We start from the raw sequence: 26,878 nt of genomic DNA on the forward strand, positions 1-26,878 counted from the left end.
CCAATCTGATGATGTCACAAATTACAAGGCTTATGCAAATTTAATCCATTTGAAAAAAATCACATCATATGATGATATCGAGAAATTAAATATAGTCGAGGAAGACGATGTCGAGAATATTGATGATCCATTTTATAAATTATTTTTTATAAAAATAAAAATTATTATTATATTATAAACTCTAATTAGTATTTATCATTGAAAAATTAAAATTTAAAAAATTATATACCCTAACTTTGAATTAATGAACCCAAATAATCTATTATTAATTCAAATAAATATAAAAAAATAATTATAAACCCTAAATGGATGAATGAACCCTTGTTAATTATCTTTATATTATATAAAACCATAATAAATTAAAATTGAATAAAAAATAATTTAAAAACATAAAGAAATAAACAGTGGCACACGTGATACACACTATATTTTGGGACAGATGATCCCATTTGGAAGGGTAGTTGTACCCACCATCCCCACAATTACGACCACATGCTCCTTATCCTTTCTCCTTCACTCTCACCACTACCAAATCAACACTGTTCCACCAATCAATTAAGCCAAAGAAATCTGAGCTTGAATTCCCTCAAATTGTTGCAATGGCAGAAGCAGTGGTGTCGATGGCTCTAGAAACCTTGCGCGATTTGTTGAAAGAAGAACAAATCACAATGATACTCCTATTCTCAATAACTCTCCCAATAATCTTGATCTGTTATCTTCTCCACAAAACAAAAACCCCTCATCTCCCACCGGGCCCGCCGCCCCTGCCGTTGATCGGAAACCTCCACCACCTCGCCGCCGCCCCAAACCTTCACCTCTACCTCCACCAACTCACCAAAAAATATGGTCCCATTATCCACATGAAATTAGGTCCAATTCCTCTCCTAGTAGTTTCCTCACCAAACTTAGCCAAAGAAGTTTTGAAAAATCAAGATTCAAAATTTTGCAGCCGGCCAAAATCCCTAGGGCAGCAAAAAATTTCCTACAACAACTCCGACATAATCTTCTCACCATACAATGAGTATTGCAAGGAGATGAGAAAAATCACAACCATTCATCTCCTAAGCCCTAAGAAAGTCCAATCCTTTCGCCCCATCCGCGAAGACCAGATCTCTCGTATGATCTCGAAGATTCGGGAAGCTTCCGATGAAAATCGAGCTGTGAATATGAGTGAGATGGCTGTCTCACTCGGCATTAACTTGATATGCAAGATTGCCTTCGGCAAGGAATGTCCTAGAAGGTTCGATGAGCTTCTAGAAGAAGTTCAGGCCGTGGCCGTGGCTTTCTACGTGTCGGATTACTTTCCGGCCTTCGGCTGGGTGGATAAGCTCACCGGAATGATCGGGAGGCTCGATTCCGCGGTGAAGAAGATGGATTCGTTTTATCAGGAGCTCATCGACGAGCATCTTGATCAGAAAAGAGTGAAGGAAGTGGAAGAAGAGGATGGTGATGTTCTTGATGTGTTGATTCAGCTCAAACTGCAACACAAGATTCCTTCCATTGATTTTGGATGGGATAACATTAAAGCCATGCTAATGGTATGATTGAATTTAATTTTGCTCATAGGTTTTTATTATTATTATGTGATTTTTTTTACCACTTTCTTGAATTTTCATTAACAAAATTTGTTAATTTTTTTATTTTTATTAATGTGGAGATGATCCATAAATGCAATATAGGAAATATTGTGTGATGAATTGATGATGTAGTAAAGGGAGAATCATTATTAATTCTCTTTTAATTTTTTAAAAAAAATCTAGCTTTTAGGATTTGGATTTTCAAAAGTTTGGAATTCGAATCTGGATTTTGATTTTTTCAGATCCTGATTCTGCCCAGACTTCGAATTGGTTTCTTTTATTATAATTTAATTAATTAAAATCCAACACGAATCAGATCCTGATTCATATTTTTGTAAGACGAAAAGAGTATATTATGTAGATATTGTTTGTTTCTAGCAAGCTTTAGCACATATTTCTAGTTAATATTGTATTTTATTTGGAGAGAGAGAAATTTTTGTGGTTGCTATTTTTTTTTTTTTTTTTGTGGTTGCTAGTAATTAGGAATCAAGTATTTCAAAGCATGAGGAGTACTACGAGTAAATGCATGCATGCATGCTTCAATGTAGTTTTATTACTATACACCAAAATTTTAATTAACTTGTAAATTTCTTTTTAAATTGTTACTCTATATCAATTCTTTTTATTTTTGAGACATACACTATATTAATTCTTATTTTATATTAAACCTTATAGTGAAAAATTTGTGAGCTTTGACACTCTCGTAGAAATAATAATTTGGTTTGACCATCTCTTTGTAGGATATATTTATAGCTGGAGCAGAAACAAGTTCATCCGTAATTATTTGGACGATGACAGCTCTAATGAAATCACCCAACAATATTAAGGAGAAATTGCAAAATGAAATCAGAAGTTTAGTAGGAGAAAAGGGCAAAGTAGATGAAGATGATTTGCCTAAACTTCCGTATCTAAGAGCAGTAGTGAATGAAAGCATGAGGTTGTACCCTCCTGCTCCACTGCTTATACCTAGAGAAACAATAGAGAGATGCACCCTAGAGGGCTACCAAATTCAACCAAAAACAATGGTTTTTGTGAACGCGTGGGCAATTGCAAGAGATCCCGAGTACTGGGAGAATCCAGATGAGTTCGTGCCTGAGAGGTTCTTGAACAACGTAAAAGGGAAAGATTTTGAGTTTCTACCGTTTGGAGCGGGGCGAAGAATGTGCCCCGGAATGGCTATGGGGCTTCTAAATGTGGAGCTCACACTTGCAAATCTACTCTATAGTTTCGACTGGGGATTGCCCATCGGAATCCAGGCAGATGACGTGGATACGACTCCGTCGCCTGGCCTCGCCATGCAGAAGAAAACTCCGCTTCTTGTTGTGCCTAAAAATTATGATGTTTAGTTCGGAATAATGTAATCCTGCACACTTAGCATGAACAAGTAATATTGTTGATTTTGAGATGATGATTCATGGATGTAGTAACTAGAAGGTGCTCACTAGGGTGCTTACGTGAGTTACGTCAGGTATGATGTTACAAATGAGATCTCATGTCCCATATTTTATTGTGTCACATTTCACTATTTTATAATTATTCATTGCAAAAATAAAAATATAGTTCGATTCGTCCACAAAATGCATACACATTTGAGAATTATACGAGTTTTGATAAATTGATTTAGTGTGTTGTGAGTGGAATTAAAGCACAACTTTTATGGTAGTTTTAAATTGATTAATGTGGTTAAGTGGCGGGCCCATTAATGACAATATTGATAATATTGAGGATTATAATTAAGTGAGAATTTTGCAAAAAATAAAAATAAAAATAAAAATAATGATAGCTTTTTTTTAGTTCAACATATGCATTATTATTAATAGCATGCATTTCTTGTGTATACATATATACTACCTATGTTTGGATATCATATGATTCTTTCTCTCTTTATGTAGATAAATCTATGGTGAACGCATCACCTCGGTCAGATCGCATGAAGGGTGAAACTTCTACCTTTTTAATGACTTTATATATATACTCAATATTATAGTGTTATTTTGGTCTGACGAAAATGGTAGTTCTTATATGGAACCTTTCGTGATCGTTTTCATGATCAATAGATTTGCCCATTGCTTCTACACAATATGTCAAATTTTAAAAGTATATATGGCAAAAGAAGTTTCCATTATTCAATTATATGTGCATGAACAAGTTAATTATGTCACATGAAACATATACAACAAATGGCTATCTATCAAGTCTTGCTCATGAGTCATGATATGTCAATATCCACACTATATAATTAATTGTAATGCAATTATTAAGTACTAATATTACAAAGTAGGTAAAAAAAAAAAAAAAAAAAAGCATTATAAATGTTGGATCAAGAAAACAAGCACAGATCAAATCCAACACATCCAATTATCCTTCAAAAAATTCACTCACAATGATACTTCTACTCTCAATAACTCTCCCAATAATCTTGCTCCTTTACATCCTCTATAAAACCAAACATCAGGCAAAAACCACTCTACCACCGGGCCCGCCCCCGCTGCCGTTAATCGGAAACCTCCACCAGCTCGCGGGGGCCGCGGACCCACACATCTACCTCCACCAGGTCTCAAGAAAATACGGCCCGATAATCCACATGAAACTAGGCTCCACTCCTCTCGTAGTAATCTCCTCATCAAAACTAGCCAAACAAGTGTTGAAAATTCAAGATTCATCATTTTGCAGTAGGCCCAAATTACTAGTGCAGCAGAAACTATCCTACAACAGCTCCGATTTAGTCTTCACACCATACAACGAGAGGTGGAGGGAGATGAAGAAGGTGACACACATTCACCTCTTAAACCCTAAAAAAGTTCAATCCTTTCGCCCCCTTCGCGAAGAGGAGATCTCTCGCATGATCACCAAGATTCGAAGCTCTTGCTCCGATAATCGAGCCGTGAATTTGAGCGAGGCGACCATGGCCGCCGCCAGCCGCTTGGCAAGCGCAATTTGTTTTGGGAAGAGGTACGAGGAGGGCGGATCGGAGGCGAGGAGATATGGCCGGATTGTGAGAGGATTCGACGCGCTCATGACGGCTTTCTTTGTTTCCGATTACTTTCCGGCGTTGAGTTGGGTGGATAAAATCAGTGGGAAAATGAGAGATGCTGATAGGATGTGCAAGGACATGGATTCTTTCTATCAAGAGCTCATCGACGAGCGCCTCGATTCGAGGGCGAGGGTGGAGGTGGAGGAGGAGGAGAAGGAGAAGGATATGCTTAGTGTGTTGATAAAGCTTATAGAAGACAAGTCTTCTTCCACTCATCTCACTTGGGATAACATCAAAGCCCTTCTAATGGTGAGCTTTGTTTTACTTAATTGATTCATGAAACCGTTATGTCACATACTTTATGTGAGCACAGCTTACGGTTAATTTATATGTTAGGGCTATCTTTTTTGTTTTATAGATTTATTTTGATCCTAATACATCATGAATTATTTTTGCGATTATTAATTTCATAAATTACATAAAAATCTACGCTCGATATATATTTTTATTAATTATTTGAAGTTATAGAGAAAAAGAACAAATTGAAGTCGATTTTTATGTAGTTTATAAAATCATTGATCTCAGTAGCAATTCATGACATACTAGAATAAAAATTCTAGAACAACGAAGCGCAACTCAGTTGGTAAGACGTTTTTCCTCTAATCAATAGGCCGCGGGTTTGAGTCATCAAGGGGGAAAATCCCTATTATTGATCCTCTTTTTTTTTTTTTTAAATAAAAAAGGAATACAAATTCTAGATCCACCACAGATCACAAATGAAGAACTTTGCTGGAAAAATAAATTAAAGGTATTGTAGTATCCTTTTAATTGTTACACACGTGAAAATTTCTGATATTGGTAAACATTTTGTAGGATATGATTTCAGCTTCATCAGAAACAATTCCAGCTTCAACTATTTGGACGATGACAGCTCTAATCAAAGCTCCCAAAGTTATGAAGAAACTGCAAAATGAAATCAGAAGTTTGGTAGGAGAAAAGGGCAAAGTAGATGAAGATGATTTGCCCAAACTTCCATATCTAAAAGCAGTAATAAATGAGACTTTTAGAATGTACCCTCCAGGACCATTACTCGTACCAAGAGAATCAATGGAGACAAGCATTCTAGACGGCTACGAAATCGCGCCCAAAACGAGGGTTTATGTTAACGCGTACGCTGTAGGGAGAGATCCCGAGTACTGGAAAAATCCGGATGAGTTTATTCCCGAGAGATTCTTGAATAGTAATATTGACTTCAAGGGGCAAGATTTCGGGCTCATTCCATTCGGGTCGGGGCGAAGAATGTGCCCCGGCATGAATATGGGACATTTGTCAATGGAGCTTATGGTTGCAAATTTGCTCTATTGTTTTGATTGGGAATTGCCTAAAGGAATTCATGTAGAAGATGTGGATACAAATCCAACGCATGGACCTGTTGTGCATAAGAAAAATGCCCTACTACTTGTGCCTAAAATTTATGGTTTTTAATTAGTGTGTGTTTTGTAAAGTTTATGGTGTTTATTTAGTGTGTGGGTAATGTTCTTGTAAACAATAAAAAGGATATTAGTTCGGATGCTATGTCCTACAATGTTTATGTAATGTTGTATCCTATTATTGATTTATCAATTTATAATATTTATAATAAAATAAAAATTATTAGGGTAAAATGAGTATATTTGTCTACTTTCTTGATATACATTTTTAACGACTGGAGACACTTATTCGAAAACGAAGTGAGTACTTAAGGATATATAATTCATGTAGCCAACGAAATCTAGTTCAAGTGATATATTGAGACACCTAAATACTCTTCTTTGTGAGAGGTTGGGTCTTTGGTTCAATCCAAATTAAAATGATGCAGCTATCATTTTAATTTTGTGAAATATTTAACTTGTGGGACACATGTAATTTTGCAATAAGCTATGTTCAAAATGTATATATATATATATATATATATATATATATATATATATATATATATATATACATATTTTGAATTAATTGTTTGGAAACTTAATTTCTCATTATTATATATATAGTTATTAAAAAAATATTATTTATATATTTTTTTTATTGTCTTAAGATAATAGGTGTCTTAGAAGTAATAGAAATGCTATCAATTCCTGCCAACTCGGCCAATAATTTGCATAGATATCGACCAACACAACTTCTCTTACACGAATGTACGAGTTTTAAAACACCAAATCAATTAAAAATCACTAAATTTGTTGAGTTTTATTAATTTTAAAATTCTTCTGCCATCAACATCCATCTTTTTCGTACAATCGTGACTAATCACGAATCTTAGTAGTATTTAATTTGACTTGTTTCACGTGAATTTAATGAGTGGAGAAAGGGTCTATAAATTTAAAACAATGGAAAAAGTTAATTAAGTTAGTGAGTAAATAAGGGGCCCACAAGTTAGTCAAATAATTGCTAAAAATAAGTTATACAGTCACATATTTTTGTACACATTCTTTTCTGATATTATCAATCTCTTTCACACTAAATATTTTTAAAAAAAATATCTAACAAATCATTTAAAAATTACTCCCTCCGTCAACGAAAATATGGCCTAAAGGATGATGACACAAGTTTTAAGAAAACTTGTATTATTTATTTAATGAGTGGAGAAAAGGTCTATAAATTTTTAAAAATGAAAAAAAGTTAATTAAGTTAGTGAGTAGGAAAGGAGCCCACAAGTTAGTCAAGTAATTGCTAAAAATAAGTTATAAGTAACATATTTTTAGGAACAGACCAAAATACTAAATTAAATCATATTTTGGTGAACGAAAGGAGGAGTAAACAACAAATTAACTTTAATTTATTATTTTTTCACTTTATACAACCTTTTAACTATTTTGTCGGTATAATATACTTTTGGTGTACCGACAAATGATTTAATATGTATTGACTATTGGTGAAGGGTAGTTGTACCCACCATCCCCACAATTACTACCACATGCTCCTTATCCTTTTTCCTTCACTAATTTCCTTCACTCTCACTACTACCAAATCAACACTGTTCCACCAATCAATTAAGCCAAAGAAATCTGAGCTTGAATTCCCTCAAATTGTTGCAATGGCAGAAGCAGTGGTGTCGATGGCTCTAGAAACCTTGCGCGATTTGTTGAAGGAAGAAGTAAAATTTTTATCTGGTGTGGGTGACCAAGTGAAGGAGCTCGAGATCCAGCTCAAAGAGATGAAGTGTCTTCTGAAAGATGCCGACAGAAGACGACATGAAAGCAAAATAATTTTGAATTGGATCTCGGAGATCAAAGATCTTGTGTACAGAGCCGAAGCTGCCATTGAAAGACACGCAGCTTATCAAGTGACTTCAAGGAGAAAACAAGGCCTCAAACAGCTCCTCCGCAGATGTAGCTGTAGTTTGGAAGTATACAAGTCGATCCACCAATTAGGCTCGGAGATTTCACCGATCAAATCCCGACTTGAAAGGATAAACAAGGAAATGTTAGAAAGTGGCATAAAGAAGAGCATCATCAACAATACAGATGAAGGGGAAAGCTCGTCCGCCAACAACAGAGCAAGGAATAGGCCAAAACACGAAGGATGGGCCAAAAATAAGGGAGGATGTTACAAGTTTGAGCGAGTGGGAGTTGAAGGAGCGACTATGCAAGATACAAAAAGAGAAGCGATGCCTCATTGTTTTTGACGATCTTTGGGAAACTTCTCATTGGGATGGCTTCAAGCATCCCTTCCTTGTCCAAGATTTGCAGAGCAAAATCTTGATCACCACGCGCGAACAGGAAGTCGCGGAGATTGGATGCCCTGTCAAACTTGGGTTTCTAAAAGAGGAAGATGCTGTGGAACTACTCAAGAAGAAAGCATTTCCCCACACAAACATTCCAGGTTAGTAGGATTTGACTTCTAGTCTACAAATAATATTCTAGATTTACCTGCTTGTAGTTTCTTTTTTGCATCATCGGTTCCAAATTAGATGAGAGGATATGATTAAGTTATAAAGTTACTATTCAAGTAATTGTCATTTGTTTTTCAATGCAGGGTTTGCATTGGAAGAAAATGTTGAGAAAATTGGGAAAGAAATGGTGAAGAAATGTGGGTATTTGCCGTTGGCAATTTGTTTACTCGGTGGGGTCTTGAGAAAGACAAATTCGATGATGGAGTGGAAGTTAGTCAAAGAATTCATATATAGAGATGAAAAGGAGATTGATGGAGTGCTAAATTTAAGCTATGAAAGTCTACCCTATTATTTGAAGTCATGCTTTCTCTATATGGGTATATTTCAAGAGGATGAAGATATAGGTGTTGACGATCTATATATGATGTGGATAGCACAAGGCATGATTTGTATTGGAGACAAGGACAAAACTTTGATGGAAATTGCAGAGCTCTACTTGGGTGAGTTGGCCTCCAGGTCCATCGTCCAAGTCGAAATTTACGATGGTGTCACACCTGGAAATAGATATTCGAGCTGCAAACTTCATGATGTAGTAAGAGAACTGTGTTTGAAATTGGGTAGAAGTGAGGATTTTGGTGCGCAGAGTTTGGAGTATCAAAGTGGGAAAGCTTCCTCGCATAGGAAAATACGGCATTTGGCTATATATTTCAGGAAAGAAGTTCAAGTGGAACCTGACGAGCTTACAGTCACTTGGGGAGAAGATAGTAGCGAACATTTAAGGTCTCTTCGAATGTTCAATCACATAAATTCGGGTGTTGATGTTGAGTTTCCCCCGCAAGGTATCGTTGATTTTCAGAAATTCAAATTGCTAAGAGATCTAGTTATGGTGGGATTCAAATTTGAAGGAAGAAAGTTATCGAAAGGAATCGCTAGTCTTGTTCACCTTAGACGTTTGTATTTAAAAAGATGTGAGTTTGATAAGCTACCATCGTCCATAAGGAATTTGGTATACATGGATACCCTTGATTTAACTAATTCGATGAATGTTGGAGTTCCAAATGTTTTTAAGGAGATGCTACGTTTAAAACACTTGTTTCTTCCTGATTATGATGAGAAAAAAATTGGAAATTATCGATTGACATTGGACGAGGGAGTGATTGAGTTGGAGACCCTGTGGGATTTGGATAGTAGAGTGCATGAACTAAAATGTATGAACAGAATGAAGAATCTGCGACGTTTCAAAACAAAAATACACGACAATGAAAGCTTGTCAGCCAACATCGACGCCATTGCTCTCATGGAAAAGTTACTGTCTTGTTCGGTTGAAATCAAAGAGGGTTGCGAGTTAGGAACAAATAAGGGAGTGTTAACGCTGAAGAAGGTAATCACTTGTCCCAATCTTCATATCTTGTGGATTGAAGTTAAGTTAGGGAAGGCGCTGGCAGAGTGCGGGAGTGACTTCATCAGTTCAAAACTTATATGTTTGGTCCTGTCAGAATGTGAGATTGAGGATGATCCAATGGGGATACTGGGGAACCTTCCTTGCTTGATAGAGTTGTATTTATGGACGAAATCATTTGTGGGGGAGGAGATGGCGTGTCCATCAAACAGTTTCCCTCGCCTCAAGAAGCTTGACCTAACACAGTTACCAAAGTTAAGGGAGTGGAGAGTGGAGGCAGGAGCCATGCCCCTTCTCTATCATTTAGAGATAGATGAGTGTTTAAGTCTGAAGATGCTTCCAGAGGGATTGAGTGGCATTTCTACTCTTCGGGAACTAGAAATTATTGATATGCCGGAATTGGGGAAGAGGGTATCGGCATCAGGAGAGGATTTCCACAAAGTCAGCCATGTCCCTTCAATTATCATCCGAGACGATGACTAGTCTAGTCTCCACCCAGGTAATGCTTGCACTCATTCTCAAACAGAATTAGTATAATTGAATGAATCACCAGGTGGTCCCTACTAAACAAAACAAGAGGAAATAATCAAGATTATGTGCTTTCTCACAAAGTTACTCTTTTCTCATAGAGGAAATACTCTGTTTCACAATCCAAATTCTTCGCAATCTCGATTGAAGAATTTGTATTCACCACAACGAGTTCCATATCCTTATTCCTCTCTCTATATACTCTCACCAATAGTAAATCGATCGATCGAGTCTGGAATTGTTGCGATGGCAGAAGCAGTGGTGTCGACTGCTCTAGAAACCTTGCGCGATTTGTTGGTGGAAGAAGCAAGGTTTTTATATGGTGTGGGTGACCAAGTGAGGGAGCTCGAGATTCAGCTCAAAGAGATGAAATGTTTCCTTGAAGATTAGTTTACTTTTTAATTTAGTTTATTTCGTTAGTTTCGTATTTGCTTATTTCATGTTTGCTTTAATTTATTTGATTGTTTATAGTTTACTTATAAGTAGTTAAATTCTTAATTAGATGAGAATAATGAAATACCGATTTAATATCTGTGAGACTTATTAATTGTTCATATAATTGATTTCTATTGATTTAGATTTATTCCTTACGTTTAGAGTTAATTCCGATTTTATTTAAGCCTGATCAACTTAAGATTTAATTGGATTAAAGTCAATTGGTTCCTCAAATCCGTAATTGTTGGAATATGGCTGATTAATGATAAAGCTAACATGTTCGTAGTAGAAATTGTATGAATTATTTGGTCGTATACGACGTCCACCACCCGTATACAAATAGGGGTGTTCATAATTTGGTTTAAACCGTAAATCAAATCAAACCAAACCGTATTTATGTGGTTTGGTTTTGTTTACGGTTTGAAAAATATGGTATGGTTTATATTTTTGCAAAAATATGGTTTATGGTTTAGATTTAGTTTTTTAAAATTATAGACCAAACCGTAAACCGTAATATATTTAAACCAATTATTATTATTATTATTATTATTATTATTATTATTATTATTATTATTATTATTATTATTATTATTATTATTATTATTATTCAAGTATATTTTGAAAGTTTAATAAAATTATATAATATTCCTATCCGTTAAAGTCTTTAATTACATATCATCACACAATAAGCTTACTTTTCTTAAACTTAATTCTTAACCCCTAATTTATTTGTTTAGATGGATGCTAGAACCTCGATAAACATGAATAATATGGAGAAAAGACATGCTTAAGATTTAGTTTTGATGCATATTAAATGTCTTTTTAGTATGTACTAACTTTTTTTTTTATCATTTTCTTCAATGTTATTTTATTTTTATTAATTTTGAAGACCTTAGATGTTTGATTTTTTATTACTCTAAAATATAAAAATAAAAAATATAAATAAATCGCAAACCAAACCGCATCAAACTGCATTAATACAGTTTGGTTTGGTTTGGTTTTAATATTAATACGGTTTGGTTTGGTTTCAAAATATTACTATAAAACTGTATTTTATGGTTTAATTGGTTTGGTTTTGATGCCAAACCGCATCAAACCAAACCGCGAACACCCCTATGTACGAAGATCCATTCTGGATCGAACCACGTAATTTCAAGTGCGTGTGATTTCCATTTTGTTTCTATTTCGATTCGCCGCGTTCTCGTGGTTGAAGCCCAACCACTTATCAGCCCAATAACAAATATGAGCCCAACCCAATTTCTTTCTCTGTTTTCTTTCTTTGAAACCTTATCTCTTTCATCTTCGATCCACTTTGAAAAAAATGGATCCATACCTTAATTAAAAGACCCAACAAACAGAAATTCAGCCCGTAAACTATCAGGCCCAACAGCACATCAATTTCATGTTATAAAACCGAAATCAAAAGCCCAATCTGATTAACTCATATGCAAATTTAACCCATTTGAAAAAAAAATGGCATAATATCATGATGTCGAGAAATTAAATATAGTCGAGAATATTGATGATCCATTTTAACATCAAGTGAGTTGTTGTGTGTTGGTGAGAGATTGAGTTTAATATATATGCTTGTGATTTTTCTAATGTGGAAGTTTGGGATAAATGAACCTCCCGCTTTTGTGGAGGGTCTTCCTCATTTACCATGCGTTTGCTCTTAATAAGATCAATTTCTTCATTTTATACACATATTCTAACTATTTACTAAGGGGGGTGTATTCGTTCTGGAATTTGATGGATTTCTATGGATTTTAAAAGTCTGGGTGTATTCGTTCAAGACTTTTAAAAGTCTGCAGAAATCTGGGTGTATTCGTTCAAGACTTTTAAAAGTCCATATAAATCTGCGTGTATTTGTTCCAGACTTTTTAAAATCCATACAAATCTAGGTGTATTCGTTATTCCATTGACTTAAAATCCGGAATGACTTTCATGGATTTCATCCAAAAAATACACACGACGAAATTCGCCCAAGAACCACGAGAATTGAAATCCATGAAGTTTTAAGCGAGCGCTGAGTTCCAGCGCCCGCGGCCAAGAAGCCAGCGAGAGCTGGAACTCAACCATTGTTGAGAGTGTCCAGCCCACGCTGGATTTCAGCAACCGTGGGATCCACCAAATTAGCAAATCAAGAGTGTTCCACCAATCAATTAGACCAAAGATATCTGAGCTTCCCCCAGATCATTGCAATGGCAGAAGCAGTGGTGTCGACTGCTCTAGAAACCTTGCGTGATTTGTTGTTGGAAGAGGCAAAGTTTTTTGAGAAAATTGGGAAAGAAATGGTGCAGAAATGTGGGTATTTGCCGTTAACAATTTGTTTACTCGGTGGGGTCTTGAGGAAGAAAAATTCGATGATGGAATGGGAGTTGGTAAATAAGGATATCAAAAAACACATATATAGAGATGAAAGTGAGATTGATGGAGTGCTAAATTTAAGCTATGAAAGTCTACCCTATTATTTGAAGCCTTACTTTCTCTATATGGGTTTATTTGAAGAGGATGAAGATATAGATGTTGACGATCTATATAGTTGATGGATAGCACAAGGCATGATCTCATAGTCGAAATTTACGATGGTGTCACACCTACAATAAAATATTTGAGCTGCAAACTTCATGATGTAGTAAGAGAAGTATATTTGAAATTGGGGAAAATGGAGGATTTTGGTGTGCTGAGTTTGAAGTATCAAACTGGAAAACTTAATACCTTATTAAGTGAAGCTTCCTAACATATGAAAATACGACATTTGGCTATCCATTTCAGAAGAGAAGTCGAACTGGAACCTGACGGGCTTGGAGAAGATGCTAGCAACTAAGGTCTCTTCAAATATTCAATCACTTCAGTTTGCGTGTTGCTGTTGAGTTTCCCTGCAAAGTATCTTTGATTTTCAGAAATTCAAATTACTTAGAGATCTAGTTATGGAAGGATTCAAATTTTCAGGAAGGAAGTTACCGAAAGGAATCACTAATCTTGTTCACCTTAGATGTTTGCGTTTAGCAAGATGTGAATTTGATAAGCTACCGTCGTCCATAAGGAATTTGGTATACATGGATACCCTTCATTTAAGTTGTTCAAGAAATATTGAAGTTCCTAACGTTTTTAAGGAGATGCTACGTTTAAAACACTTGGCTCTTCCCAATTATGATGAGAAAAAAATTGGAAGTTATCAATTAACATTGGACGAGGGAGTGGTTGAGTTGGAGAGTCTGTTGGGGTTGGATAGTAGAGTGCATGAATTAAAATGTATGAACAAAATGAAGAATCTGAGAAATTTCTCAACAAAAATACACGACAACGAAAGTTTGTCAGCCATGATCTGTTTGATTTTGATGATTCTGCACAGTTTTATTCCACCCCCGACTCAAGAAATATTGAGTCTATTAATGAAGTAATAACATTTTAAATGCCAAATAAATTGCAGAGGTTATTTGCTAGTATAATAATCTTGGTATATAGTGTCCCAACAAATGTGAGAATCTTTTAGGATCCCTACTTTGATGCGTTGTCTAAAGATTTCAAAACTAATACTTCAATTGAATTGTGAGTTTACAAAACTTTGAAAAAGTTTATTACTATCTTAGAAAGCATGAGAAAAAAATATACATTCCTATGAAATAATCTCATTAAATACCTTCATTTTTTTTTTCTTTTTCGTCTATTCGCATAACATCTTTCTACTCCATTTTTGATAATAATCTCACTAACCATCACTCTTAAATTCCCCATTTATTTATACATATTGTCACTAATATAATGTACCCATACAAACTTATTAACTATCTCAACTTTTTTTAAATTGTGGGGGGCCTTTTCCACTTACCAAACACACAATTATATTTCTTAAAACCCCTTTCCACTGCTATGAGGAAGTTATTTTATGGACTAGTGTCTTTATAATTTATTTTTGGCAGAATTCTAATTTAATATGGATTTATTATCTGCAACAAATAAAAGTTTAAATACTATATTGAGGAATATTTAAAAACAACTATTTTTAAGAGTTCAGAAATTTAGAAAAAAAAATATGTATTGATAATGTTTAGCATCCAATAAATTGAAAATTGGGTTGCTTAATATGAATATATGTAATTCTTAGCTCAAAGTCTAAATATTATATTGAGGAATATTCATGTTGGTTACCATGAATATACTAATGGTAGTGTTGTGCTTTGATTTGATGGATTTAAAATCATGATTGGTGAATATTTAGCTCAACCGTTTTCTTTACTTTGAAAACTCTTTCCTACTATAAATAAGTGATCAAGTAATTATTAACGAAGCCCGACTATATATCAGCCCAATTGCAAAGATCCACTAATGAAAGAAATGGATCCACGCCTTAATTAAAAGATCCAATAAACATAAATTAAACCCACAAATTATGAGGCCCAACAGTACTTCAATTTCATGTTATAAAATCCAACTCAAAAGCCCAATCAAATTAAGTACTTTCTCCAACCATATAAAAAGTATTCCTCTCTAAATGACACTAATTTTAATAAATTAGTTGAATGTGTTGTGACTTGTGAGTGGACTGTAAGGGTCCCGCTTTAATGTAAATAGAAAACTTACCAAAAATAGACCGGATACATTTTATGAGGACGAACGAAAATGACAAATTGGATATATTTTATGAGGACGAAGGGAGTATATGTTGTTATCATACCTTAACTAGTACATTCGCCCGTGCGATGCACGGCGAACATAATTTTGCATCAAAATTAAGCGATGTAGTGTGTGTATCGGTTAAGTGATTAGGGGTTAATGTCTAAAACCGAAGGTCTTGGGTTCGAGCCTCCTATGGCGCGGCCTTTAAATTTCTTTATTTAATCATGTTAATTTATTAAAAATAAATAAATTAAATGATGTATCAAATAAATAAAAAAATAAATATTAAATATAGCTAGAACATAAGTAAATGTAAATTATTTTTTCTTAAAAAATAAAATAATCTACATCAATTACTCAGTAAAGATCCTTAATTTTATTTTATAATTTTGAAAAGTATCGTTTTTAATTTTCCATCTATTTGATGGAAAACTTTATTTTCTTCCCTAAAATTATAGAATAAACACATCATTCACATTAAAAGAAACGAAAAAATAATAAAAAAAGAGTTTTCACATCACAATATATATTTTTAAAACATGAGCTAATCATGCATAAAATTATTTTTTCTAAGTTAGCTCATTTACCTATGTCATCTTATTAGAAAAGCTTCAATTGATAAGTAGGAAAATAAATTATATTATTAGAATACTAATAAAAGAGTTGAATAATTATTTGATACCAAATCAAAGATCTTGCATTTATCTTTAATTTAAGATATATATAGAATATTTTTTATAAATAAAATTTGATTTTTAAAAAAAATCATCAAAATATGAAAAAGAGAATATGAGAGAGAGAGAGAGTATAAAAAAATGAAGAATGCGTATGATGAAAGAGTTGAGAGAGGAGAGAGAAAATATATGGGATTTGTTGAGTTTTATAAATACCCTTTAATTAATTCTTTAATTACAATTTTGCCACAAACTGTGTTTTCATATAATAAATAGATATGTATATGTTTGAAAATTCAGTATGGTCGCTGGATCTTTAAAAAATTTATAATAAAACTTCTATAAATTAATAACTTCGGGACCTTAGAATTTTATCTATAAATTAATAATTTATTAATATATATATCGATAAATTTTAAAGATGTTTACTGTAGTTATAGAATTAAATAGACCAAATGCTAATTAAAAAAAATTAATATACTACACCGACGATGCCCGGTGAAAATCGATCGATCGACAAAGTGTGATATGACAGAACACCGACGGTGAGGTCAGTGTCCACATAATCAGTAAAAAATTTACCAACGAATTTTTGCTGTCGTCGGTGATCATTGATGGCCTTCCGGACAAATAGTTCATCGTTTTATCTACTGACGTCGCCGGAGTGGGCCAGCGATTTTACTGACGAATACAAATGTATGTAATTGAAAATACATCACTGGTTCAAAAGGATTACCAAAACTCATCATCCCATCCAAGGGCCGGCTTCTTCCATTGTCGCGGGAACCTATCTCATTGATCTTGTTGCTCTATTAATATAACCCCAATATTAAGTAATAAGGTTTTAAGATAATGAGGCATAATTCCAAGTAAAGCAACTTAACATTGCAATACAATGAATTTAGACAAAAATATACCCTCATTAGCCAACTACTAATCATAATCAACCCAATAGCTAAAATCATTATTGAAACAAAAACTCAACCTTTACTAGAGAACCAAAAGCAGGCAAGCAAACCAAGAAATGCAGCAACTGATGCCACGTCAATTTCGCATTTAGGGAAAACACTCATGGTGGGAAAAATCAGAAAATAAGTAAAGGTGATGTATTATGAAGCAGATTTTAAAAATAGTGTGCAATTTTAAAATTTGGTAAAACTTTGTGGATTCAGGGACAATTAACCCACGTATATTAACAATATATGTTTTGTAATTCTATTTTTATTGTCATCTTATTATCTTCTCAGACCACTCCACTAATAAAGGTAAAGAGCACAAATACTATTAAATCAAAAGGACACACTGAAAAGCAACTAAAGCGATAAATATTGATTCCTTAGTTTGAACTTTAACTACTTTTCATTGAATGGGCGAGAATCATTGAATGAAGAAGAAGAAGAAGAAGAAGACAAGGTAGAAACACAATAATGAGTTGGTGCTTTCTCAGAAGCTAAACTACTTTCACTCTTTTCTCATACAACTCTCCAAGTCCTAATTTCTCTGTTCACCACAACGAGTTCCTCATCCTTATTCCTCTCTATATATACTCTCATCAATAGTAAATCAATTTGACCAAAGAAATTCGAGTTTGGAATTGTTGCGATGGCAGAAGCAGTGGTGTCGACTGCTCTAGAAACCCTGCGCGATTTGTTGTTGGAAGAAGCAAGGTTTTTATATGGTGTGGGCGATGAAGTGAAGGAGATCGAGATCCAGCTCAAAGAGATGAAGTGCCTTCTCAAAGATGCCGACAGTCGACGACATGAAAATGAAACCATTTTGAATTGGATCTCAGAGATTAAAGATCTTGTGTACAGAGCCGAAGCTGCCATTGAAAGACACGCAGCTTATCAAGTGTGTTCAAGGAGAAGACGAGGCCTCACACAGCTCATCCGCAGATGTTCTTGTAAATTGTGGAGGCCCTTCTCCACTAATCAAATACACAATTATGTTATTTAAAACCCCTTCCAATTAATGACGATGATGACTTTTTTTTCCTTGTAGAATATTTTTATTCGTGCAACTGATACGACGACTATCTCAATCGTTTAGACGATGAAGGCACTAATAAAAGCACCCAGTGTGATGAAAAAAGTACAAGCAGAAATCAGAAATTTGATAGGTGAAAAGGGTAAATTAGATGAAGGTGATATGCCCAAACTTCCCTATTTGAAAGTAGTGATTAAGGAGACATTGAGGTTGTACCCTTCAGCTCCACAGCTTGTACCAAGACAAATAATAGATCCGAAGTATTGGAAAAATCCAGACGAGTTCATGCCTGAGAGGTTCTTGAATAGCAATATTCATGATATCACCAAGCATGACTTTGTGTTCATTATTTGTTTAGTTTGAAGTGTTTGTGTTCATCAAAATGATCAAATAAATTGATATTACGGTACTTCTTTGAAGGTATTTTAATATCGTTTTACATTAATAATGAATTCAGGACTTACAATAATGTATTCGTGTGAATTAAGATACTCTTTTGTCTTTGACTTTTATTATGACATCTCTTATTATATTTATGGATAATTGATAGTATATGATAATATTATGAGTTTAAGATGTAGAGTTTTGATAAGGAATCTTTTTTCTACTAGAGATTTCTTTACATTGTTTTAATTAATGAGGTTTGCCCCCAATTCTTTAATTTATTTGTAATTTCTACACGAGATTTTAAACTTTATTTCTTTTCTTGAATTGTCACTTTTGTTGCTTTGCTGTTTAGAATTCTCGCCGATCCCTTGGAAGATGATTTTGCTTGCTATTGTCTACGCAGTAAGGGCACACCGGTTGTTTGTCGTATATTTTTGGTGTAAAACGACAAACCACATATGTTCAATTATATAAAAGTTAACTATCCAAAAAAACACCATTTCTTGGCCAAGATTCAATCCTCATATTACGATATCTCACTATTATCTTCTTTAAGGAACCGAACACCATCTAAGTCTGCTCATAATAATTCTTATTGTATCTGCCATCTCTAATTAAGCTAAAAAACCAAAAAGCAAAAACATACCTCAGCATAGTTATCTAGAGTTTGTTACTGTTGATATGTGCTCAATATTTGGCTTAGAAAATGTCATGAATAATATTAATTTGTTTACATGTCATAGCTAGCTCTAGACATTTCTTAAAACGTCATGTCAGAACTTAGCAAAATGTGACAGGAAACTACCATCTTATGATGTTTAGTTCATATCATAGGCTTAATTATTTGTATTAATAACATTAATCAACTCTTATTGGCTTAAAGCGCCTTAATTACTCACAACAATTCATTATGCCAGCTAATGATGAATCACCTTATCATTTTTTATACCATATTATTGAGTTTTGGTCGTCGGAGTGGTTGAGAAATGGTCTGAAGAGTTGCTGTCGTGACATCAAATAAGTATTTTTAATGTGCTTTCTCATAAGCTAAACTACTTTCACACTTTTCCCCGCAAACGAAAGTCAAACCTCTCCCTTTTTCCTCACACAACTCTCCAAGAACTAATTTCTCTGTTCCAAAATCAAAATTCTTTGCAATCTCCATTGAAGAATTTGTATTCACAACAACGATTTCCATATCCTTATCCCTCTCTATATACTCTCACCAATACTAAATCAGTTTGACCAAAGAAATTCGAGTTTGGAATTGTTGCGATGGCAGAAGCAGTGGTGTCGACTGCTCTAGAAACCTTGCGCGGTTTGTTTGTGGAAGAAGCAAGGTTTTTATATGGTGTGGGCGACCAAGTGAAGGAGCTCGAGATCCAGCTCAAAGAGATGAAGTGTCTTCTCAAAGATGCCGACAGAAGACGACATGAAAGCGAAACCATTTTGAATTGGATCTCGGAGATCAAAGATCTTGTGTACAGAGCCGAAGCTGCCATTGAAAGACACGCAGCTTATCAAGTGACTTCAAGGAGAAAACGAGGCCTCAAACAGCTCCTCCGCAGATGTAGCTGTAGTTTGGAAGAATACAAGTCGATCCACCAATTAGGCTCGGAGATTTCACCGATCAAATCCCAACTTGAAAGGATAAACAAGGAAATGTTAGAAAGTGGCATAAAGAAGAGCATCATCAACAATACAGATGAAGGGGAAAGCTCGTCCGCCAACAACAGAGCAAGGAAGAGCTTCCCCGAATTTGAGATCGGAGACTGTTTTGTGGGGATGAAGGATGAGCTCAAGCAGCTTCTTCATCTCCTAGTGGAAGACGAAAAGCATCGAGTAATTTCAGTGTGGGGAATGGGGGGATCAGGCAAGACCACCATTGCCAAAAAGCTCTACAACGAGAACAGCACCAGCTATGATCTTTCCGCATGGGTTTGCATCACTCAGCAATGTCAGAGTTTTCAATCAGTTTGGAATGATGTTCTCAAGCAGCTAGAGCATCAAAACACGAAGGATAGGCCAAAAATAAGGGAGGATGTTACAAGTTTGAGCGAGTGGGAGTTGAACGAGCGACTATGCAAGATACAAAGAGAGAAGCGATGCCTCATTGTTTTTGACGATCTTTGGGAAACTTCTCATTGGGATGGCCTCAAGCATCCCTTCCTTGTCCAAGATTTGCAGAGCAAAATCTTGATCACCACGCGCAAACAGGAAGTCGCAGAGATTGGAAGCCCTGTCAAACTTGGGTTTCTAAAAGAGGAAGATGCTTTGGAACTACTCAAGAAGAAAGCATTTCCCCACACCAACATTCCAGGTTAGTAGGATTTGACTTCTAGTCTACAAATAATATTCTAGATTTACCTGCTTGTAGTTTCTTTTTTGCATCATCGGTTCCAAATTAGATGAGAGGATATGATTAAGTTATAAAGTTACTATTCAAGTAATTGTCATTTGTTTTTCAATGCAGAGTTTGCATTGGAAGAAAATGTTGAGAAAATTGGGAAAGAAATGGTGAAGAAATGTGGGTATTTGCCGTTGGCAATTTGTTTACTCGGTGGGGTCTTGAGAAAGACAAATTCGATGATGGAGTGGAAGTTAGTCAAAGAATTCATATATAGAGATGAAAAGGAGATTGATGGAGTGCTAAATTTAAGCTATGAAAGTCTACCCTATTATTTGAAGTCATGCTTTCTCTATATGGGTATATTTCAAGAGGATGAAGATATATATGTTTACGATCTATATAAGATGTGGATAGCACAAGGCATGATTTCTATTGGAGACAAGGACATAAGTTTGATGGAAATTGCAGAGCTCTACTTGGGTGAGTTGGCCTCCAGGTCCATCGTCCAAGTTGAATTTCTCGATGCTGTCTCACCTGGAATAAGATATTGGAGCTGCAAACTTCATGATGTAGTAAGAGAACTGTGTTTGAAATTGGGGAGAAGTGAGGATTTTGGTGTGCAGAGTTTGGAGTATCAAAGTGGGAAAGCTTCCTCGCATAGGAAAATACGGCATTTGGCTATACATTTTAGGAAAGAAGTTCATGTGGAACCTGACGAGCTTACACTCACTTGGGGAGAAGATAGTAGCGAACATTTAAGGTCTCTTCAAATGTTCAATCACATAGATTTGGGTGTTAATGTTGAGTTTCCCCCGCAAGGTATTGTTGATTTTCAGAAATTCAAATTGCTGAGAGATCTAGTTATGGTGGGATTCAAATTTGAAGGAAGAAAGTTGTCGAAAGGAATCGCTAGTCTTGTTCACCTCAGACGTTTGCGTTTAGAAAGATGTGAATTTGATATGCTACCATCGTCCATAAGGAATTTGGTATACATGTATACCCTTGAATTAAGTGATTCGAGAAATGTTGGAGTTCCAAATGTTTTTAAGGAGATGGTAAGTTTAAAGCACTTGTATCTTCCCGATTATGATGAGGAAAAAATTGGAAGTTATCGATTGACATTGGACGAGGGAGTGATTGAGTTGGAGAGCCTGTGGAATTTGGATAGTAGAGTGCATGATTTAAAATGTATGAACGGAATGAAGAATCTGCGAAGTTTCAAAGCAAAAATACACGACAATGAAAGCTTGTCAGCCAACATCGACGCCATTGCTCTCATGGAAAAGTCATCGTATTTTTTGGTTGAAATCAAAAAGGGTTGCGAGTTTGGAACAAATAAGGGAGTGTTAATGCTGAAGAAGGTAATCACATGTCGCAATCTTCATGAGTTGTGGATTGAAGTTAAGTTAGGGAAGGCGCTGGCAGAGTGCGGGAGTGACTTCATCAGTTCAAAACTTATAACTTTGAACCTATATGAATGTGAGATTGAGGATGATCCAATGGGGATACTGGGGAAGCTTCCTTGCTTGTTATATTTGTATTTATCGACGAAATCATTTGTGGGGGAGGAGATGACGTGTCCATCAAACAGTTTTCCTCGCCTCAAGTTGCTTGAGCTATCTAAATTACCGAACCTGAGAGAGTGGAGAGTGGAGGCAGGAGCCATGCCCCTTCTCTATGAGTTGGAGATCAATGATTGTTCCAGTCTGAAGATGCTTCCAGATGGTTTGAGTGGCATTTCTACTCTTCGGAAACTGAAGATTACTGGAATGGCGGAAATGGGGAAGAGGGTATCGGCAACAGGAGAGGATTTCCACAAAGTCAGCCATGTCCCTTCAATTATCATCCTTCACTAATGACTAGTCTAGTCTCCACCCGGGTAATGCTTGCACCAATCTCATTCTCAATTCGCAATTCTTTAATAAAGCTCGATAAGGTTTTAATAAAGCTCGACCCATTCTAAAGCTTGCATCATCTTTCTCTTGGTTGCAGGGTACTTTTCTCCCCCCCTTCGAGCTACAGTCTTGTTTCGTTTCTCTTTAATTATTTGCACTCTTTTCTCTGCAACCTTGTTTCGCTTTAATCACTTATTTTGAAATAAATGTGTATATATTTCTTTTGTGGGCAGCTCGAAGCCTGAGATCATAGTGGCGCCCATATTTCATTGCATGTATTATTAATTAATCTGTTTGATTTTGATGATTCTGCACAATTTGCTTAGTTCCATATGTACTGTTTTGGTGAGATTCGACTCTGAAGATTTAAGCTATATAATTTTGTTCTTGAATTGTGATTTTTGTTGATTGGTTGTTGATGGTTTAATTTACCATTAATTAAGCAAGAAAAATTGGGTTATATATGTTGAAGATTTTGTTGAAGGATTTGAAGCTGCTTTAGTTGGACTCTTTTCCGGTCAACATAAATTAATGGTTTGTATTCATGTTTAATTAAGATTTTGTTGAAGGATTTTGTTGAAAAATTGGGTTATATATGTTTAATTTACCATTGTTGAAGAAAAATTGTATTCAAATTCCTGTTGTGTTTGAATTCAATTAATGGTTTGTAATTAATGTTTCAAATTTTCAACTCAATTTAATTTTAGACAGGAAAAAAACAAGGGAAATGGTCAGTTGAAGGGAGAGAGGGCGAACAATAGACTCAATTTTCCATGTCAACAAATTAAGTGTTTGTCAAGACTGATAGTAAAACGAAACATAAAATTCTTAATAATGCCAATTCAGCATATACCTTCACCATTATTTGAGCAATGGAATGAGAGAGTTAAGGTCCAAAAGATTAACGAAAATGCCCCAAATATTGCCAAAAAGCTCCTAGTGGAAGACGAAAAGCATCGAGTAATTTCAGTGTGGGGAATGGGGGGATCAGGCAAGACCACCATTGCCAAAAAGCTCTACAACGAGAACAGCACCAGCTTTGATCTTTGCGCGTGGGTTTGCATTAGTCAGCAATGTCAGAGTTTTCGATCAGTTTGGGAGGATGTTCTCATGCAGCTACAGCATCAAAACACGAAGGATGGGCCAAAAATAAGGGAGGACGTTACAAGTTTGAGCGAGTGGGAGTTGAAGGAGCGATTATGCAAGATACAAAGAGAGAAGCGATGTCTGATTGTTTTTGACGATCTTTGGAAAGTTTCTGATTGGGATGACTTCAAGCATCCCTTCCTTGTCCAAGGTTTGCAGAGCAAAATCTTGATCACCACGCGCAAACGGGAAGTCGCGGAGATTGGATGCCCTGTCAAACTTGGGCTTCTAAAAGAGGAAGATGCTTTGGAACTACTCAAGAACAAAGCATTTCCCCACACCAACATTCCAGGTTAGTTGGATTTGACTTCTAGTCTACAAATAATATTCTAGATTTACCTGCTTGTAGTTTCTTTTTTGCATCATCGGTTCCAAATTAGATGAGAGGATATGATTAAGTTATAAAGTTACTATTCAAGTAATTGTCATTTGTTTTTCAATGCAGAGTTTGCATTGGAAGAGAATGTTGAGAAAATTGGGAAAGAAATGGTGAAGAAATGTGGGTATTTGCCGTTGGCAGTTTGTTTACTCGGTGGGGTCTTGAGAAAGACAAATTCGATGATGGAGTGGAAGTTAGTCAAAGAATTCATATATAGAGATGAAAAGGAGATTGATGGAGTGCTAAATTTAAGCTATGAAAGTCTACCCTATTATTTGAAGTCATGCTTTCTCTATATGGGTATATTTCAAGAGGATGAAGATATATATGTTGAGAATCTATATATGATGTGGATACAAGGCATGATTTCTATTGGAGACAAGGACAAAACTTTGATGGAAATTGCAGAGTTCTACTTGGGTGAGTTGGCCTCCAGGTCCATCGTCCAAGTCAAAATTTACGATGGTGTCACACCTGGAAGAAGATATTCGAGCTGCAAACTTCATGATGTAGTAAGAGAACTATGTTTGAAATTGGGGAGAAGTGAGGATTTTGGTGCGCAGAGTTTGGAGTATCAAAGTGGGAAAGCTTCCTCGCATAGGAAAATACGGCATTTGGCTATACATTTCAGGAAAGAAGTTCAAGTGGAACCTGACGAGCTTACACTCACTTGGGGAGAAGATAGTAGCGAACATTTAAGGTCTCTTCAAATGTTCAATCACATAGATTCGGGTGTTGTTGTTGAGTTTCCCCCGCAAGGTATCGTTGATTTTCAGAAATTCAAATTGCTGAGAGATCTAGTTATGGTGGGATTCAAATTTGAAGGAAGAAAGTTATCGAAAGGAATCACTAGCCTTGTTCACCTTAGACGTTTGCGTTTAGAAAGATGTGAATTTGATACGCTATCGTCGTCCATAAGGAATTTGGTATACATGGATACCCTTCAATTAACTTATTCGATGAATATTGAAGTTCCAAATGTTTTTAAGGAGATGGTACGTTTAAAGCACTTGTTTCTTCCGGAGTATGATGAGGAAAAAATTGGAAGTTATCGATTGACATTGGACGAGGGAGTGATTGAGTTGGAGACCCTGTTGTATTTGGATAGTAGAGTGCATGACTTAAAATGTATGAACAGAATGAAAAATCTGCGAAGTTTCTCAACAAAAATATACGACAACGAAAGCTTGTCAGCCATCATCGACGCCATTGCCCTCATGGAAAAGTTACTGTTTTGTTGGGTTGAAATCAAAAAGGGTTGCGAGTTAGGAACAAATAAGGGAGTGTTAACGCTCAAGAAGGTAATCACATGTCCCAATCTTCATTCATTGTGTATTAAAGTTAAGTTAGGGAAGGCGCTGGCAGAGTGCGGGAGTGACTTCATGATGAGCTCAAGACTTACGTTGTTGTGGCTGGATGAATGTGAGATTGAGGATGATCCAATGGGGATACTGGGGAAGCTTCCTTGCTTGATAGATTTGGGTTTATTTAGGAAATCATTTGTGGGGGAGGAGATGACGTGTCCATCAAACAGTTTTCCTCGCCTCAAGATGCTTTGGCTATGGGTGTTACCAAAGTTGAGGGAGTGGAGAGTGGAGGCAGGAGCCATGCCCCTTCTCTCTGAATTGGAGATCCGTCATTGTTCCAGTCTGAAGATGCTTCCAGATGGTTTGAGTGGCATTTCTACTCTTCGGAAACTGAAGATTTTTAAAATGTCGGAAATGGGGAAGAGGGTATCGGCATCAGGAGAGGATTTCCACAAAGTCAGCCATGTCCCTTCAATTATCATCCAAAACTATTGATGATGACTAACTAATCTAGTCTCCACCCGGGTAATGCTTGCACCAATCTCATTCTCAATTCCCAATTCTGTTGCTTCAATTTTAGTTTTTCTCTAAAAGATAGGTATCTCGATAAGGTTTTAACTATAAAGCTCGACGCATTCTAAACTTGTATCGTCTTGGTTTTGGTTGCAGGGTACTTTTCTCCCCCCCTTCGACCTACAGTCTTGTTGTTCCATGTCCCAAGTGTTTCTCTTTAATTATTTGCGTTCTTTTCTCTGCAACCTTATCTCGCTGTAATCAGTTTCTTTCAAATAAATGTGTATATTTGTTTATGTATTATTAATCTGGAGAATTTATTCTAGACTTCGGCCCATGAGCCTTTGCTTGTAACTTCTGGAGATTTAAGCTTTATTTCTGTTCTTGAATTGTGATTTTTGTTGCTTGGTTGTTTAGAATCCAATAAATTGAAACTGTGTTGCTTAATATAACTATACGAATACTGTACTAAGCAAGCAAAATTAGAAAAATTGGCTTAGGTTGAAGATACTGTTGAAGGAAATTAAGCTGCACCAGCTGCTTTAGTTGGCCTCTTTTCCGTTTAATTAAACGTAATTGCGTTTAATTACATGAACTTTTACCAAATTTTGGTTTTACTAATTTAATAATATTTATTATAAAATAAAATAAATATTATATAGGGAATCCTAATTAACTTTTATTGCAAAGAATTGATTTTTTTTAAAATATTATTTTTAACTATAAATTTTAATTATATTAATTGTAAAAATCATAATTTATTGTAATTTTTTTTTAAATGAAGAATAATTTTAAAAAATTAATAGTGGAACACAAAAAAAAAATCGAAAT

The 26,878-nt window shown here is 35.4% G+C and overlaps 6 protein-coding genes across 7 annotated transcripts; all 6 read left to right on the forward strand.

The window, feature by feature from the left end:
* Positions 1-521: 521 nt before the first annotated feature.
* On the forward strand, positions 522-2,980 carry LOC130999698 (6,7,8-trihydroxycoumarin synthase-like). The gene is made up of 2 exons (XM_057925315.1): positions 522-1,538; positions 2,318-2,980. Exons 1-2 carry the CDS (start codon positions 600-602, stop codon positions 2,921-2,923), a joined length of 1,545 nt encoding a protein of 514 aa, XP_057781298.1. The 5' UTR covers positions 522-599; the 3' UTR covers positions 2,924-2,980.
* A 910-nt stretch (positions 2,981-3,890) lies between these two features.
* On the forward strand, positions 3,891-6,215 carry LOC130999699 (6,7,8-trihydroxycoumarin synthase-like). The gene is made up of 2 exons (XM_057925316.1): positions 3,891-4,860; positions 5,425-6,215. The coding sequence occupies exons 1-2, from the start codon at positions 3,961-3,963 to the stop codon at positions 6,034-6,036; spliced, it is 1,512 nt and encodes a 503-aa protein (XP_057781299.1). The 5' UTR covers positions 3,891-3,960; the 3' UTR covers positions 6,037-6,215.
* Positions 6,216-7,630: 1,415 nt separating this feature from the next.
* Positions 7,631-26,446, forward strand: LOC130996992 (probable disease resistance protein RXW24L). Its single transcript, XM_057922273.1, has 4 exons — positions 7,631-7,942; positions 8,061-8,418; positions 8,572-10,326; positions 26,204-26,446. The coding sequence occupies exons 1-3, from the start codon at positions 7,631-7,633 to the stop codon at positions 10,308-10,310; spliced, it is 2,409 nt and encodes an 802-aa protein (XP_057778256.1). The 3' UTR covers positions 10,311-10,326; positions 26,204-26,446.
* Positions 17,687-18,433, forward strand: LOC130996993 (cytochrome P450 71B25-like). Its single transcript, XM_057922274.1, has 2 exons — positions 17,687-17,935; positions 18,134-18,433. The coding sequence occupies exons 1-2, from the start codon at positions 17,687-17,689 to the stop codon at positions 18,431-18,433; spliced, it is 549 nt and encodes a 182-aa protein (XP_057778257.1).
* LOC130999706 (probable disease resistance protein RF45) lies at positions 19,490-22,926 on the forward strand. 2 transcript variants are annotated; one of them, XM_057925328.1, is made up of 3 exons: positions 19,490-20,777; positions 20,931-22,686; positions 22,800-22,926. In XM_057925328.1, the coding sequence occupies exons 1-2, from the start codon at positions 19,733-19,735 to the stop codon at positions 22,661-22,663; spliced, it is 2,778 nt and encodes a 925-aa protein (XP_057781311.1). In that variant the 5' UTR covers positions 19,490-19,732; the 3' UTR covers positions 22,664-22,686; positions 22,800-22,926. The 2 variants fall into 2 exon arrangements, with proteins under 2 accessions (XP_057781311.1, XP_057781310.1); XM_057925327.1 differs by having other exon boundaries at positions 20,931-22,926.
* On the forward strand, positions 23,537-26,029 carry LOC130996994 (probable disease resistance protein At1g58602). Its single transcript, XM_057922275.1, has 2 exons — positions 23,537-24,140; positions 24,294-26,029. The coding sequence occupies exons 1-2, from the start codon at positions 23,537-23,539 to the stop codon at positions 26,027-26,029; spliced, it is 2,340 nt and encodes a 779-aa protein (XP_057778258.1).
* Positions 26,447-26,878: the final 432 nt, after the last annotated feature.

The sequence above is a fragment of the Salvia miltiorrhiza genome, chromosome 8 (assembly GCF_028751815.1).
Source record: "Salvia miltiorrhiza cultivar Shanhuang (shh) chromosome 8, IMPLAD_Smil_shh, whole genome shotgun sequence".
NCBI lineage: Eukaryota > Viridiplantae > Streptophyta > Magnoliopsida > Lamiales > Lamiaceae > Salvia > Salvia miltiorrhiza.

What these genes read in the sequence shown, in the direction of transcription:
- LOC130999698 (XM_057925315.1), top strand. Translation starts at nt 600, where the DNA reads ATGGCAGAAGCAGTGGTGTCGATGGCTCTAGAAACCTTGCGCGATTTG. An exon ending in ACATTAAAGCCATGCTAATG is followed by an intron (nt 1,539 to 2,317) that starts GTATGATTGAAT and finishes ATCTCTTTGTAG; the next exon opens with GATATATTTATAGCTGGAGC.
- LOC130999699 (XM_057925316.1), top strand. Translation starts at nt 3,961, where the DNA reads ATGATACTTCTACTCTCAATAACTCTCCCAATAATCTTGCTCCTTTAC. An exon ending in ACATCAAAGCCCTTCTAATG is followed by an intron (nt 4,861 to 5,424) that starts GTGAGCTTTGTT and finishes AACATTTTGTAG; the next exon opens with GATATGATTTCAGCTTCATC.
- LOC130996992 (XM_057922273.1), top strand. Translation starts at nt 7,631, where the DNA reads ATGGCAGAAGCAGTGGTGTCGATGGCTCTAGAAACCTTGCGCGATTTG. An exon ending in GATGTAGCTGTAGTTTGGAA is followed by an intron (nt 7,943 to 8,060) that starts GTATACAAGTCG and finishes TCAACAATACAG; the next exon opens with ATGAAGGGGAAAGCTCGTCC. An exon ending in TCCCCACACAAACATTCCAG is followed by an intron (nt 8,419 to 8,571) that starts GTTAGTAGGATT and finishes TTTTCAATGCAG; the next exon opens with GGTTTGCATTGGAAGAAAAT.
- LOC130996993 (XM_057922274.1), top strand. Translation starts at nt 17,687, where the DNA reads ATGGCAGAAGCAGTGGTGTCGACTGCTCTAGAAACCCTGCGCGATTTG. An exon ending in AAAGACACGCAGCTTATCAA is followed by an intron (nt 17,936 to 18,133) that starts GTGTGTTCAAGG and finishes TCAATCGTTTAG; the next exon opens with ACGATGAAGGCACTAATAAA.
- LOC130999706 (XM_057925327.1), top strand. Translation starts at nt 19,733, where the DNA reads ATGGCAGAAGCAGTGGTGTCGACTGCTCTAGAAACCTTGCGCGGTTTG. An exon ending in TCCCCACACCAACATTCCAG is followed by an intron (nt 20,778 to 20,930) that starts GTTAGTAGGATT and finishes TTTTCAATGCAG; the next exon opens with AGTTTGCATTGGAAGAAAAT.
- LOC130996994 (XM_057922275.1), top strand. Translation starts at nt 23,537, where the DNA reads ATGCCAATTCAGCATATACCTTCACCATTATTTGAGCAATGGAATGAG. An exon ending in TCCCCACACCAACATTCCAG is followed by an intron (nt 24,141 to 24,293) that starts GTTAGTTGGATT and finishes TTTTCAATGCAG; the next exon opens with AGTTTGCATTGGAAGAGAAT.